The 11,751-nt window shown below is 37.5% G+C and overlaps 1 protein-coding gene across 1 annotated transcript; it reads right to left on the bottom strand.

The window, feature by feature from the left end:
• Window positions 1-5,403: 5,403 nt before the first annotated feature.
• On the bottom strand, window positions 5,404-11,640 carry LOC137575718 (dentin sialophosphoprotein-like). The gene is made up of 4 exons (XM_068288352.1): window positions 11,367-11,640; window positions 11,146-11,256; window positions 7,597-7,820; window positions 5,404-7,527 (listed from the first exon to the last, which is right to left on the bottom strand). Exons 1-4 carry the CDS (start codon window positions 11,638-11,640, stop codon window positions 5,404-5,406), a joined length of 2,733 nt encoding a protein of 910 aa, XP_068144453.1.
• Window positions 11,641-11,751: the final 111 nt, after the last annotated feature.

The raw sequence follows: 11,751 nt of genomic DNA, 5'->3' as shown, positions 1-11,751 counted from the left end.
CCGCCCCCAAACATCGAAGCACTTAGCAACTGCCTAATTTATGGGCTTTGTCTGGCTATGCGAATGTGAATTTAGCAATGGATTTGGATGTGAATATAGATGAGGACAAGGATAGGAGGGGGGTAGCAGCCAGCCAACCAGACGGTCTATCTATCTATCTATCTATGTATGTATATATGTAAGCAAATAGCTAACGATTAGCCACAGACGATTGCACCGAAACTCAAACTGAAACTGGCGCAAAGGATCATGGGATATGGACTAAGTGGAATTTGAATTTTTGTTTTGTGTCACTTTTTTTTGCAATTGCAATTGTAATTGAATTAGTTGGACAAGTTTAAGTTTCATTTCATTGTTATGATTATTGCCAAAAAAAGAAAAAGAGGAAAAATAAGAGGAAAATTAAGAAATGTTTGATGATAGTCACGTAGTTGTTGTTAAAACTTCTAACATGACATGCAAAAAACAAAAAAAATCTGCCGAGAGAACAATAATAAAATCGAAAGAAAACACTGAAACGTGACTTTTGACATTTTTTCGCAATGTATTTAGACACGTGCCAGACATACAGACAAGAGGATTCGACATCCGCACAAACACACACACACACACACATACACATATGTGTTTAGATGTGTGTGGAAAATTGATTTTGTTTTATCATCGAAAAACAAAATTGATTTGAACGAAAGGCTTTTAGCAACCAAAATATTTAAGATCAATTATAAAAGAATAACTGCGGAAAAAGAATAACTGAAACCATAAGTGGAATTATGAATTAGTAAGAGCCTCTAATATAAGTAGTAGAAGTGATGTAGTAATCCATAATTCAAAGGTTTCCAGGTGCTTTGCCAAGTTAATTAGATAGACATTGGAAAATTATGTTTAAACCCTTTTTCTTTTATTATTAAAAAGTGATTTTCTACAATAATATCTTACCACAATTCCTGTACATGCATGAGCTACAATCTTTATACCATGCACCCATAGGGTGAAAGGGTATATTAAAGTTGACAAACAGGTAGCGTCAGGCATAACGAAGCCTTTAAAACCCCATAAGCAACATATGTGTATATATTCTTGATGATCATCAATAGCCGAGTCGATCTAACGATGTCCGTCTGTCTGTCTGTATGAACATTTAAACATCGGGGACTATAAGAGCTAAAGCCACCAAACTTGGTATGTAGACTTATGAAGTATGTGCAATGATTAAGTTTATTGCCTATCGCAATTTTTTGGCTAAATTAACCACACTTGTGGGTCCTATTCATTTCTACCAAATTTGACTAAAATCGGATCGAAAATATTCACGGAAATTATAAACAGAATTGTTAAGTGGATGGTTAAATTCGTTAATTTGAATTGTTTTCAGTTTTTTCTTAGTTTTGGTAGTAGTATGAAAAAAGTTGAAACATTGATCCAATCGGAAAAGCAAACAGACTTTTGACATTTTCATTAAACATTTTGGAACTTTAGCTCGAAGAACTCCGTAGCTATAACGACGCTCAAGGGACCGGCGATTTTCGTCCTTATGTCCAGAAGACGTACTAAACGGAGGCCCTTTTATATAAGTTTGTATTGGGACCAACCAATCACTCATCGAACTTTTGTCGCTATAACCGGACGGAAATTACGTATTCAATCGGACCACATCGAATCAGCTTTTGCTGCTAATCGATTCTCTTGCGACAATTACCGATGCACTTCCCATGAAGTGGACTTTGAGTGGCGGCTATTTTGCATATTTCAATCCTCTGCCTCGAGTGGCACAATCGGCTATATAGAAAACCTTAAAGTCTTTCCAACATTGGCTTTAATGAAAACAACTAAATTTACAAAAAATATTCATATATCCACTGTACTTATGTTCATTTTTAAAGCTATCCAACTGCATTCCTTGCTTCCTGATATCACATACATGTGGTGTGCAGAGAATGAAGGTGTGTGTGTGTGTGCTGTGTATGAACTTTCATTATATTTGCAAATATTTACCACTCCTCAAAATGGCAGTTGTCAGTTGTCCCGGTTGTCAGAGTTGTTGCTCAGTTGTTGGGCCCCCCTCCAAACACTTTTGGGCAAGTTTTAAGCTGCTTAGAGGCCTCTCTCAACCTACCGCTTTTCCGTTTTTCGCAGACCTTATCCGGGTTCGGGAGGTTCTCATGGCAAGCGAAAGTTATTGTTTGGCTTGTGGTGCACATTTCATAAATGTGGTAAGAAGAAAAACTATTTTCTCAAATGTTGTTTAGTATGTGTAGTTTGTCTAGCTTTTTGATGAAGTTTTAGCCACCTAGGGGAAACTGAAACTGTGGCAAATATTTGCCTTGCCGCAGGATTCAACCTGGCCTCACAGGAGATACGAAGGTGAGAGAGAGAGAAAGAGATAGGAGTCAAAAAGTTTAATTTCAATTTCCAATAGGGTAAAATCTCTGTCACTATATGTGTGTGTGTGTCGGTGTGTTTGTCGGTGTGCCGCCGTGTCCTTGTACATATATGTATGTGATGATGATACGAAAACACATTTCATACTCAAGAGAAAGCTAATTAACTTCATTTTACGAGGCATAAACTTCCGAAGAACATTAAACGCATTTATTTTCATGTGAAAATAAACAAAACACCCGGAAATATTTTCACAGTATTCGAGAGTTTTCTTTTGTATATTTCTTTATGCATTAAAATACGCGTATACACACTCACACACACACACACAAAACAAAGAAAAGCCTCTTGTGTGTGAATTTACGACAATTTCGGTGGATGTCAGAGGTGTTATATGGGGTTCCTGCTGGCCATAGAGAACTCATGCTTTCCTGGCAACATGGCGTATACTTTGCGTATTTATTTAGCACGTGTTTCCATGTACCAAGTCTCTTGGTTGTTAACATATTTGTTGCTTACTTTTAATTAACAAATGCCTTGCAATCATTCGCGAATGATGGTAACGGGAGGGTAGAATTGTCTGAGGGGGTCTGGTTCGTAATGAGAGACATCTTAATTACAAATGAAAAGCATTTGAGCTAGATTTTTCATTACATATTTACGTAAAATACAATTTAACATTCAAGATTAACATCCACCATAACTTACTCTGAGTAATCAGTACAAGTATTAGGTTAGAGACTAACTCGATGACTAGCTATTTTGATACCCTATATGAACGTTCTAGAGGTTTCTCTTGAATGTCTACCAAAGAGAACGATGAAAATTTATCTGATTGGGACTACAACGAAGAGATCTGCTTACAATACAATGGTTAGCCCAAAAAAAAGAAGGTCCAAAGCATTTCTGATGAAATCACCAAGAAATTCTGCTAAGAAGACAAAACTTTAAAGGAAACAACGAAAAAAAGGATTTTTAAAATCACTGATCTACATTGTGAGCGGGTCACTAGAAATAGTTTACCTACCTTTGCCACAAGACAATTTCCAAGTTGTAAATTTATTTTAAAGTCCGAAAGACTGAGTTGGTAACACAGAAACGGTTTAGTAGATGACACTAATTAGGGCTTGCGAAAAAGAAAAAGAAGACAGAACACTTCGTCCATTCTGACTCGTGCCAGACTTGCGAAGTCTACGAAGTTGATGGTGATATCCGTTTAGGATACCCTTGCAAAGGTTGTTATAAAATTGGTCATGTGTTTGTAACGCAGAGAAGGATATAATCGATTAAGCCTTGTACTTGGCCAGTTTAAAAGCTCTTGGAACGAAACTTGGTATTTAAGCTATGAGTGAGATTAAGTATGAAAATCATTTGGATCGGACCACTATATCCTTAACACACACAAGAAAGAGACCTTAAAGATTTTGTCTGTGCATTTAAAAACTGATTTACGGAAAGAAATTTGGCCAAGTAAACTTTGACATAAAATATTTAAAATTAAGACTCCGCAAACAAAACATAACTTTTCGATTGAATTGTTACATTTAAAAACAAATGTTCATAAAGTTTGCAGATGGTCCACACATACAATGTATCATTAAAAAGGCCAAGTCAATACCTTTCAAATTGTGTGGTATAAGTATTCATCCTCCATATCTTTCTTAGCATGCACGAATAGGAAAGTTTTATTAACTACTTTTTAATAATGGGAGGTGTGGAAAAGTTTCTAATATTAGTCGGTTTTTTATAAAACATGTATCATTTAATGGGAAATTCAATTTTCTTTTACACGTACATCAAGGAAAAAAGTGCTTTAGTATAAATTGGTGTTGTGAAACAGCGTGAAGGCAAAAGACCTCAAGAATTACATACAAAAAACAAAAATTTCGATTGGCCCTAAAATTATTGCTGCGGAATTTATCTTAGATTACCTAGATCTACATATTCTTTAAGGAATACACATGTCGAACTATAATATGAAGGATTTGGGAAAGACTGCTTAGTCAGCTGAAATTGGGGATTTTTGTCAACCTATTGACCACCACTGTATGTGGCAGGACAATATGTTTTACGGGATCTGTAGGGTTTTTTGAATCTTGTCTTAAAACTGGCTTTTTGCGAATGTTTCGAAAACGCATATTGCCATCGAGTTACTCGACTTCGCGGTGTTGTAGACATCGGACTCAATGTTAACTAACTCAATGTTATTTCCGTTTGTAAACTAGTGTAGTTGAAGCCCAAGGATAAACATCCTTCATTTTTTACGTAAACCAATTCGTTGTTAGCTAACAGAGCCATATTTAATGTAAGAGAGTTTGCCCACGTGACTTTAATTGCACGATAATTGTTTGCATAAAACGCACACTTTTAATTAAATCAACGACTTTGTTTAGTATCAAACCTAATCATAATTACCAGGCACACATTCTCACACACACAGACATTACCACACTTACGCACACACACACACACATTTATGGCTGCATTTAATTAAAATGTCAAAATCATTCGTCCCGCAAATTGTAATTGCATTTTTTGGCTTATTTGCCAAAGCAATAATCACACATTATACGGCAAAAAGCCACAGGATTTAGGTGCATATTGCACACACGATGCATATAAATTGACAAAGCTTTTTAAGGACTACAAATTAAATGCAGTTTGCATGCATATTCAAATGAAATTCGAACCGAAAAGCACTCGAATTGAAGGAAAAAGTCCATAAACATGTCACTTATCAATTCTCGACTTGGGACAAACCCAACCCTACAAGGATTCACACTTATGTACAATGTATGTATATACTGGAGATTGGTGGAATTCGATGCATTGGAGGCAATTTAGAGTAAACAATTTATTAATATAAACTTGAGGTCAAAACATATCCTAAAAAAAACGCGTTAAGCTCGGCTATAATTGGTAAAATTGTATAATTGGTATAATTAGTTTAGAAATCTAGGCTTTTAACAAGAGCCCACTATATTTTGAAATTCTAGTCATAAAAAAATTCTAAAAATTAAATCAAAAGTTGCAGTAAATTTCAAGCTTCTGCATGTAGTCAATGATAGCATAGGGGTGCTTAACACGTAGGTCCTCAAGAAGCACTGCTTCTGTCATTGTAAGGCCCGACCATTTAACAAATGCAAATAACTTTTCGCCAAAATCAAAATGACGGATAACCTTCTCGACAGGTAGGTCCCTCTGTAAGCCGTAAACCTCTTTTCTTTTTGACACGAACCTTAAATCAGGGCACTGGGATGTATTTTCTGCTTGAATTGAGCAAATGGTCGTTTCCCGCTGAGTGTGTCTTCGTTTAGGTTTTGCAGCATTTTGTCTCATCGTTCCAATTGTAGTTTTTCGCCGGATAGGTCTTCGTTTCGGTTGTGCCTCATTTTGTGTGAGCGGAGGCTCCACATCCTCCACATTGGGTTCTCTTGGTGGGAAATTTATCCTATCAAGCTTAATCGTGAATTTTTTTACAGTGTTCCCAATGTCCTGCGTGCAGCTGTTTTGGCGATTTTGTAAAACATTCTTCTTCTTAGGCTGTTGCGCCTTCTTCTTGGGGATGTTGGATGGGGGATTTGGACATGATTGAGGACAATCCGTCTGGTTTACCAATTCGGATTCGGATCCCAAGTTGAGTTGATCACTTTGGCTACAATCCTGCATTCCATTCTTCTTCTTAGGCTGTTGCGCCTGCTTCTTGGGGATGTTGGATGGGGGATTTGGACATGCTTGAAGACATTGCGTCTGGTTTACCAATTCAGATTCGGATCCCAAGTTGAAGTTCAGTTGATCACTTTGGCTACAATCCTGCATTCCATTCTTCTTCTTAGGCTGTTGCGCCTGCTTCTTGGGGATGTTGGATGGGGGATTTGGACATGCTTGAAGACATTGCGTCTGGTTTACCAATTCAGATTCGGATCCCAAATTGAAGTTGAGTTGATCACTTTGGCTACAATCTTGTATTCCATTCTTCGTCTTAGGCTGTTGCGCCTGCTTCTTGGGGATGTTATATGGGGGTTTTGGACATGATTGGGGACATTCCGTCTGGTTTACCAATTCGGATTCGGATCCCAAGTTGAAGTTGAGTTGATCACTTTGGCTACAATCCTGCATTCCATTCTTCTTCTTAGGCTGTTGCGCCTGCTTCTTGGGGATGTTGGATGGGAGATTTGGACATGATTGAAGACATTGCGTCTGGTTTACCAATTCAGATTCGGATCCCAAGTTGAAGTTCAGTTGATCACTTTGGCTACAATCCTGCATTCCATTCTTCTTCTTAGGCTGTTGCGCCTTCTTCTTGGGGATGTTGGATGGGGGATTTGGACATGATTGAGGACATTCCGTCTGGTTTACCAATTCGGATTCTGATCCCAAGTTGAAGTTCAGTTGATCACTTTGGCTACAATCCTGCATTCCATTCTTCTTCTTAGGCTGTTGCGCCTGCTTCTTGGGGATGTTGGATGGGGGATTTGGACATGCTTGAAGACATTGCGTCTGGTTTACCAATTCAGATTCGGATCCCAAATTGAAGTTGAGTTGATCACTTTGGCTACAATCTTGTATTCCATTCTTCTTCTTAGGCTGTTGCGCCTGCTTCTTGGGGATGTTATATGGGGGTTTTGGACATGATTGAGGACATTCCGTCTGGTTTGCCAATTCGGATTCGGATCCCAAGTTGAAGTTGAGTTGATCACTTTGGCTACAATCCTGCATTCCATTCTTCTTCTTAGGCTGTTGCGCCTGCTTCTTGGGGATGTTGGATGGGAGATTTGGACATGATTGAAGACATTGCGTCTGGTTTACCAATTCAGATTCGGATCCCAAGTTGAAGTTCAGTTGATCACTTTGGCTACAATCCTGCATTCCATTCTTCTTCTTAGGCTGTTGCGCCTTCTTCTTGGGGATGTTGGATGGGGGATTTGGACATGATTGAGGACATTCCGTCTGGTTTACCAATTCGGATTCTGATCCCAAGTTGAGTTGATCACTTTGGTTACAATCCCTTGTTTGTTTTGGAAGACAGAAAGGTTGCCCAGCCACTGGCTGTTGCGCTGTGACCAGTTGCTGCTGTTGTGGATTCATTAGCATTAAATTCGAACCGGCTGTCGGTTGAATGCTCTCATTCTGAATCTGTGGGATCTAAATCGAAGTAAATGAAATAAATAAGTTATAATATCATCTGACAAAGGACGTCGTCAAATCACTTACCATCGGCAAAGCCACATTAGTGTGATTTGTATTGGAGGCTGATTCGGCATTTTGCAATTGTTTACACTGCGCTTCATCAGCCCTGTAGCTTTGCTCCTGAACTGGTGGACTGGAAGATGAACTAGACGATGAGCTAGAAGATGAACTGGAAGATGAACCAGAAGATGAACTGGAGGATGAGCTAGAAGATGAATTACTATCGCTGGATGATGATTCTACGTCTTCTGATTTTGCAATTGGATTCGCAATACTATTTGCCTTAAGGAGGTATAATGTTTGGAGTCTCTGCTCATGTTCTCTTATAAAAGCGTCTCTTTCATAATCAGCAATTAGGCCAATCCAACGACCCATATTCCTTAATAGTTCCCACGTGCACTCTTCAACCGGAAAGTCCCTCCATAATACCAAAACTTCAGGGTCCCCTCTGTCGAACCGTTTGCCAACGATTTTCTCCGGTATCTTGGCTTTAATTTTTTTTACCCTTTTTGCCTTTTTCGGCTCGGACATTATAAGTTGAGTTTTCGTAAAAGTGAAAGACCGGAAAATTGATTTTTATGGCCACCTGATGGGTGTACCGTGTTGCCAGACACAGAAATTCCAAGCCCTTTTGGAACGCCATGACAACTCTTAAAGCTTAATCGCCACATACAGGGTGCAATTTCGGAGAATTTAAAATAAAATAATTTTCAGTAACTATTACATTTAAAATTTAAAAGTTCTAAAGTATAATTCCGCGATTTAAAAAAAATAACGATGCATTAAATTATTTTATCTAAGAATAAAACAACACAAGGTACAAATGTTTTTGTTTTTTTTTAGCCTTTTTTTTTGTTTTTTTTTTTTCTAAAAAATATCTAAAATAGCTGTAAATTAATTTTAGCTCCGACAATTTAATCCGATTCAGTAAGATTAAGATCGTAGGTCAAAAACAAGATCGAAAACAAAATCGATATACCAAAAAAAAAAGTCATTCTAAAACACCTCTTTAAATGTTACATGTTAATTTGGAATTAAGAAATATAGTATTGTATGTGTCGGAAAGTTTAGGTTTTACTGGCACTTTTTATTTTCACATTTGTTTGGAGGGACTGTCGGGTTAGTTCCACTGGGATTTATTTTATTAGCTCTCTAGCCCAATGCCCCTCTTTATATGGGACCTCACCAGATGACAGTTATTAACATTTGTTCCTAAACATGTTTTTAAAAAAAGAATTTTAAAAAATCTAAGATTTTAAAAAAATATTTTAATGTAAATTTTAAAACCTTAAAGAAATAGCTTTTTCATTATTTCGAAGACAAGAGCTAAAAAAAAAACCAAAATCATTTACGGAATTAACGACGCCAAATTACCAGACCTTATTTTGAGAACGTGGCACCAAAACAAAGTCAAAAAAATGACTAAATAACTTTAACACATCTTTTGAAAGCAAAATAAAAACTTTTTCACAATTTACCACTAATAATTTTTGGTAGTATTATGAGAGTAAAAAAAAATTAACAATAATAATAGCAATAAAATAAAAAGTCCGAAAAATGTGTACCTTTTTTTATTTATACTTGAATCGTCATTCTGCCATAACATTTAAAACCTAAAAGCAAAATCATTACGTGAAAAAATATGAGGTTTTGATTTGCTGCTTAAACTGCTTAGATTAGTTTGGATAATTTTGATTTCACAAAAATGTTTTAGAAGTGCTTTGTATACAAAATAAAACTTCATCTGGCGTTAAGAATAAAACTTTATAAGTATTAAAAATCTTACTATGTATTTGTTAATCTATTTTTATTCTACAAAAATGCCTTGTTTTAGTCCATATATTTTTAAAATTTTGAATGAATAATTGTTCACAGATTCTTTAAGCAAGTATTTTTATACCATACACCCATAGGGTGAAATGGTATATTAAAGTCGCCAAAATGTATGTAACAGGCAGAAGGAAGCTTCTCCGACCCTATAAAGTATATATATTCTTGATCAGGATGAATAGCCGAGTCGATCTAGCCATGTCCGTCTGTCCGTCCGTCCGTCCGTCCGTACGTCCGTCCGTATGAACACGCAGATCTCGGAGACTATAAGAGCTAGAGCCACCAAATTTGGTATGTATACTCGTGTAGTATGCACATGTTCAGAGTTAATTGGAATTTCGGCCACGCCCCCTTACGCCCCCAGGAATCACATAAAACTGTTTTTCTTAAAAAGTATAACAGCTAGAGACATCAAATTTGGTTTATATACTCGTTTAGTTGGCGCGCAGAAACAAATTGTTTAAACTTTTTGCCACGCCCCCTTCCGCCCCCGGAATTTACATAAAACTGATTTTCTTAAAAACTATGACAGCTACCGACATCAAATTTGGTATGCAGACTAGTTTAATAGACGCGCAGAAACTGGCTATTTAAAAATTTTGCCACGCCCACTTCCGCCCCCGCAAATCAAACAAAACTGATTTTATCAAAAACAAACAAAGCTAAAGTCACCAAATTTAGTATGTATACTGGCTTAGTATTCGCGCAGAGTATATATATTTTCATATTTTGCCACGCCCACTTCCGCCTCCATAATTAAGAAAAAACCGATTTTCTCCTGTAGTTTTTTGACTATCGCATTCAAATTTGGCAGACTAATTAATCTTATCTATTTCTACAAAACTACCAAATTTTATTGAAATCGGACTAGAAACATGCAAAATATGCGTATGAACGTATTTTGCTACGCGGTCCACAAGGCCAGAATTGGCCGTTGGCTAGTAGCGGCGCTAGAGTGCTCGTGTGTTCGTAGAGTGAGCGAGATAGCACATAGTATGAAACATGTAAAAACAATTTAATAGACATACATATGTACATTTGGTTTTCGAAATTTAAAAAAATTTGTTTCACCTGGTGTATGGTATACCCGAGTCGACGAGTCGACTTACTTGCTTCATTTAAATGTATGTATGAACATTTCTTCACTTTATTTCGAAACAAAAATATTAAATAAAGATCTTATTGTTTGATCTTGGGTTTTATTAGTCTCCCATGGTTGACCTTTACGTAATGTCAAGAAAAACTCATGGAAAATTTTCAAATCTCCCCTTATTACTCCATACTTATCTTTTTGAATAGTTTAACTGCAAAAATGAAACTTGAACATAAACAGTTAAAATTCTAGTTCTACGAGGGTAGTCCAATAAGTACTTAGCCTACAAATGAAAACGAAAATTTGGCGATGCTCCAACTTTTTTAACCCGTCTGAAAAATAAGTTTTCTTGAGGTCTGAAAAATGGGCCTCCGTGGCGGCGATGACTTCCTCATTCGACTCAAATTTCTGCCCGGCTAGTAACTTTTTTGAAGTTTGGAAACAAAAAGAGGTCGCACGGGGCCAAGTCTGGAGATTATGGTGGATGGGGCAGGAATCTGTAGCCCAATTCGTCCAATTTGGCCATGGCGACGGCGGAACTCGTCATGGTGAAAGAGCACTTTTTTTTTCCCAAATGGAGCCTTTATTCTTTAATTTAGCGTCGAATCGGATCAATAATTCCATATAGTAGGCCCCTGTGATTGTTTTACCTTTCTCCAGGTAGTCGGTGCAGATCACACCTTGTGAATCCCAGAAAACGGTGGCCATCACCTTTCCGGCTGATAGGACAGTCTTCGCCACTGTCTCGACTGTTCCTTGGTCTCTGGTGAGTACCAGTGGATCCAAGTTTCGTCGACGGTTACAAAACGACTAAAAAAATGCTTCGGATTGCGTTTAAACAGCGTCAAACACTAGTCTGATGTCGTCTTACTGTTGCGCTTGTTGTCCGGAGTAAGCAAACGCGGCACCCGTCGCGCCGACAGCTTTCTCATGCCCAAAATTTCATGGAGGATATAACCCACGCGGTCTTTCGAGATACCTACTGTCTCAGCTATCTCGGGCACTTTCAATCGGCGGCCTGCCAATAAGAGAATAATCAGAAGAAAGGATGCTGTGTACGCATCCAACCGCTCTTTGATTTCAATTCGCGATTTCTCTTCCAAAAACAAGAATCGAATCACCGAACAAATTTGCTCTTTTTCCATTTTTCTAAAATCCATGGACACGCGCGCTTCTACACGGAGTCAAAACAAAACCACAAATTTAATTCGACTGAAATTTTTAGCTTTGTCGTCTATAAGATGGTTCTACACGAT

The sequence above is a fragment of the Drosophila tropicalis genome, unplaced genomic scaffold, assembly GCF_018151085.1.
Source record: "Drosophila tropicalis isolate 14030-0801.00 unplaced genomic scaffold, ASM1815108v1 contig_593, whole genome shotgun sequence".
Classification (NCBI taxonomy): Eukaryota; Metazoa; Arthropoda; class Insecta; order Diptera; family Drosophilidae; genus Drosophila; species Drosophila tropicalis.
The sequence above is the reverse complement of the archived record's forward strand: the minus strand, read 5'-3'. Positions and strand labels throughout refer to the sequence as shown.

Excerpts from the sequence above, each read along its gene's own strand:
- LOC137575718 (XM_068288352.1), bottom strand. The coding sequence starts at position 11,640 with ATGGAAAAAGAGCAAATTTGTTCGGTGATTCGATTCTTGTTTTTGGAA. Across the intron at positions 11,257-11,366 it reads TCCGGACAACAAGCGCAACA|ACCAAGGAACAGTCGAGACA; the intron begins GTAAGACGACAT and ends TACTCACCAGAG. Across the intron at positions 7,528-7,596 it reads CTAATGTGGCTTTGCCGATG|ATCCCACAGATTCAGAATGA; the intron begins GTAAGTGATTTG and ends ACTTCGATTTAG.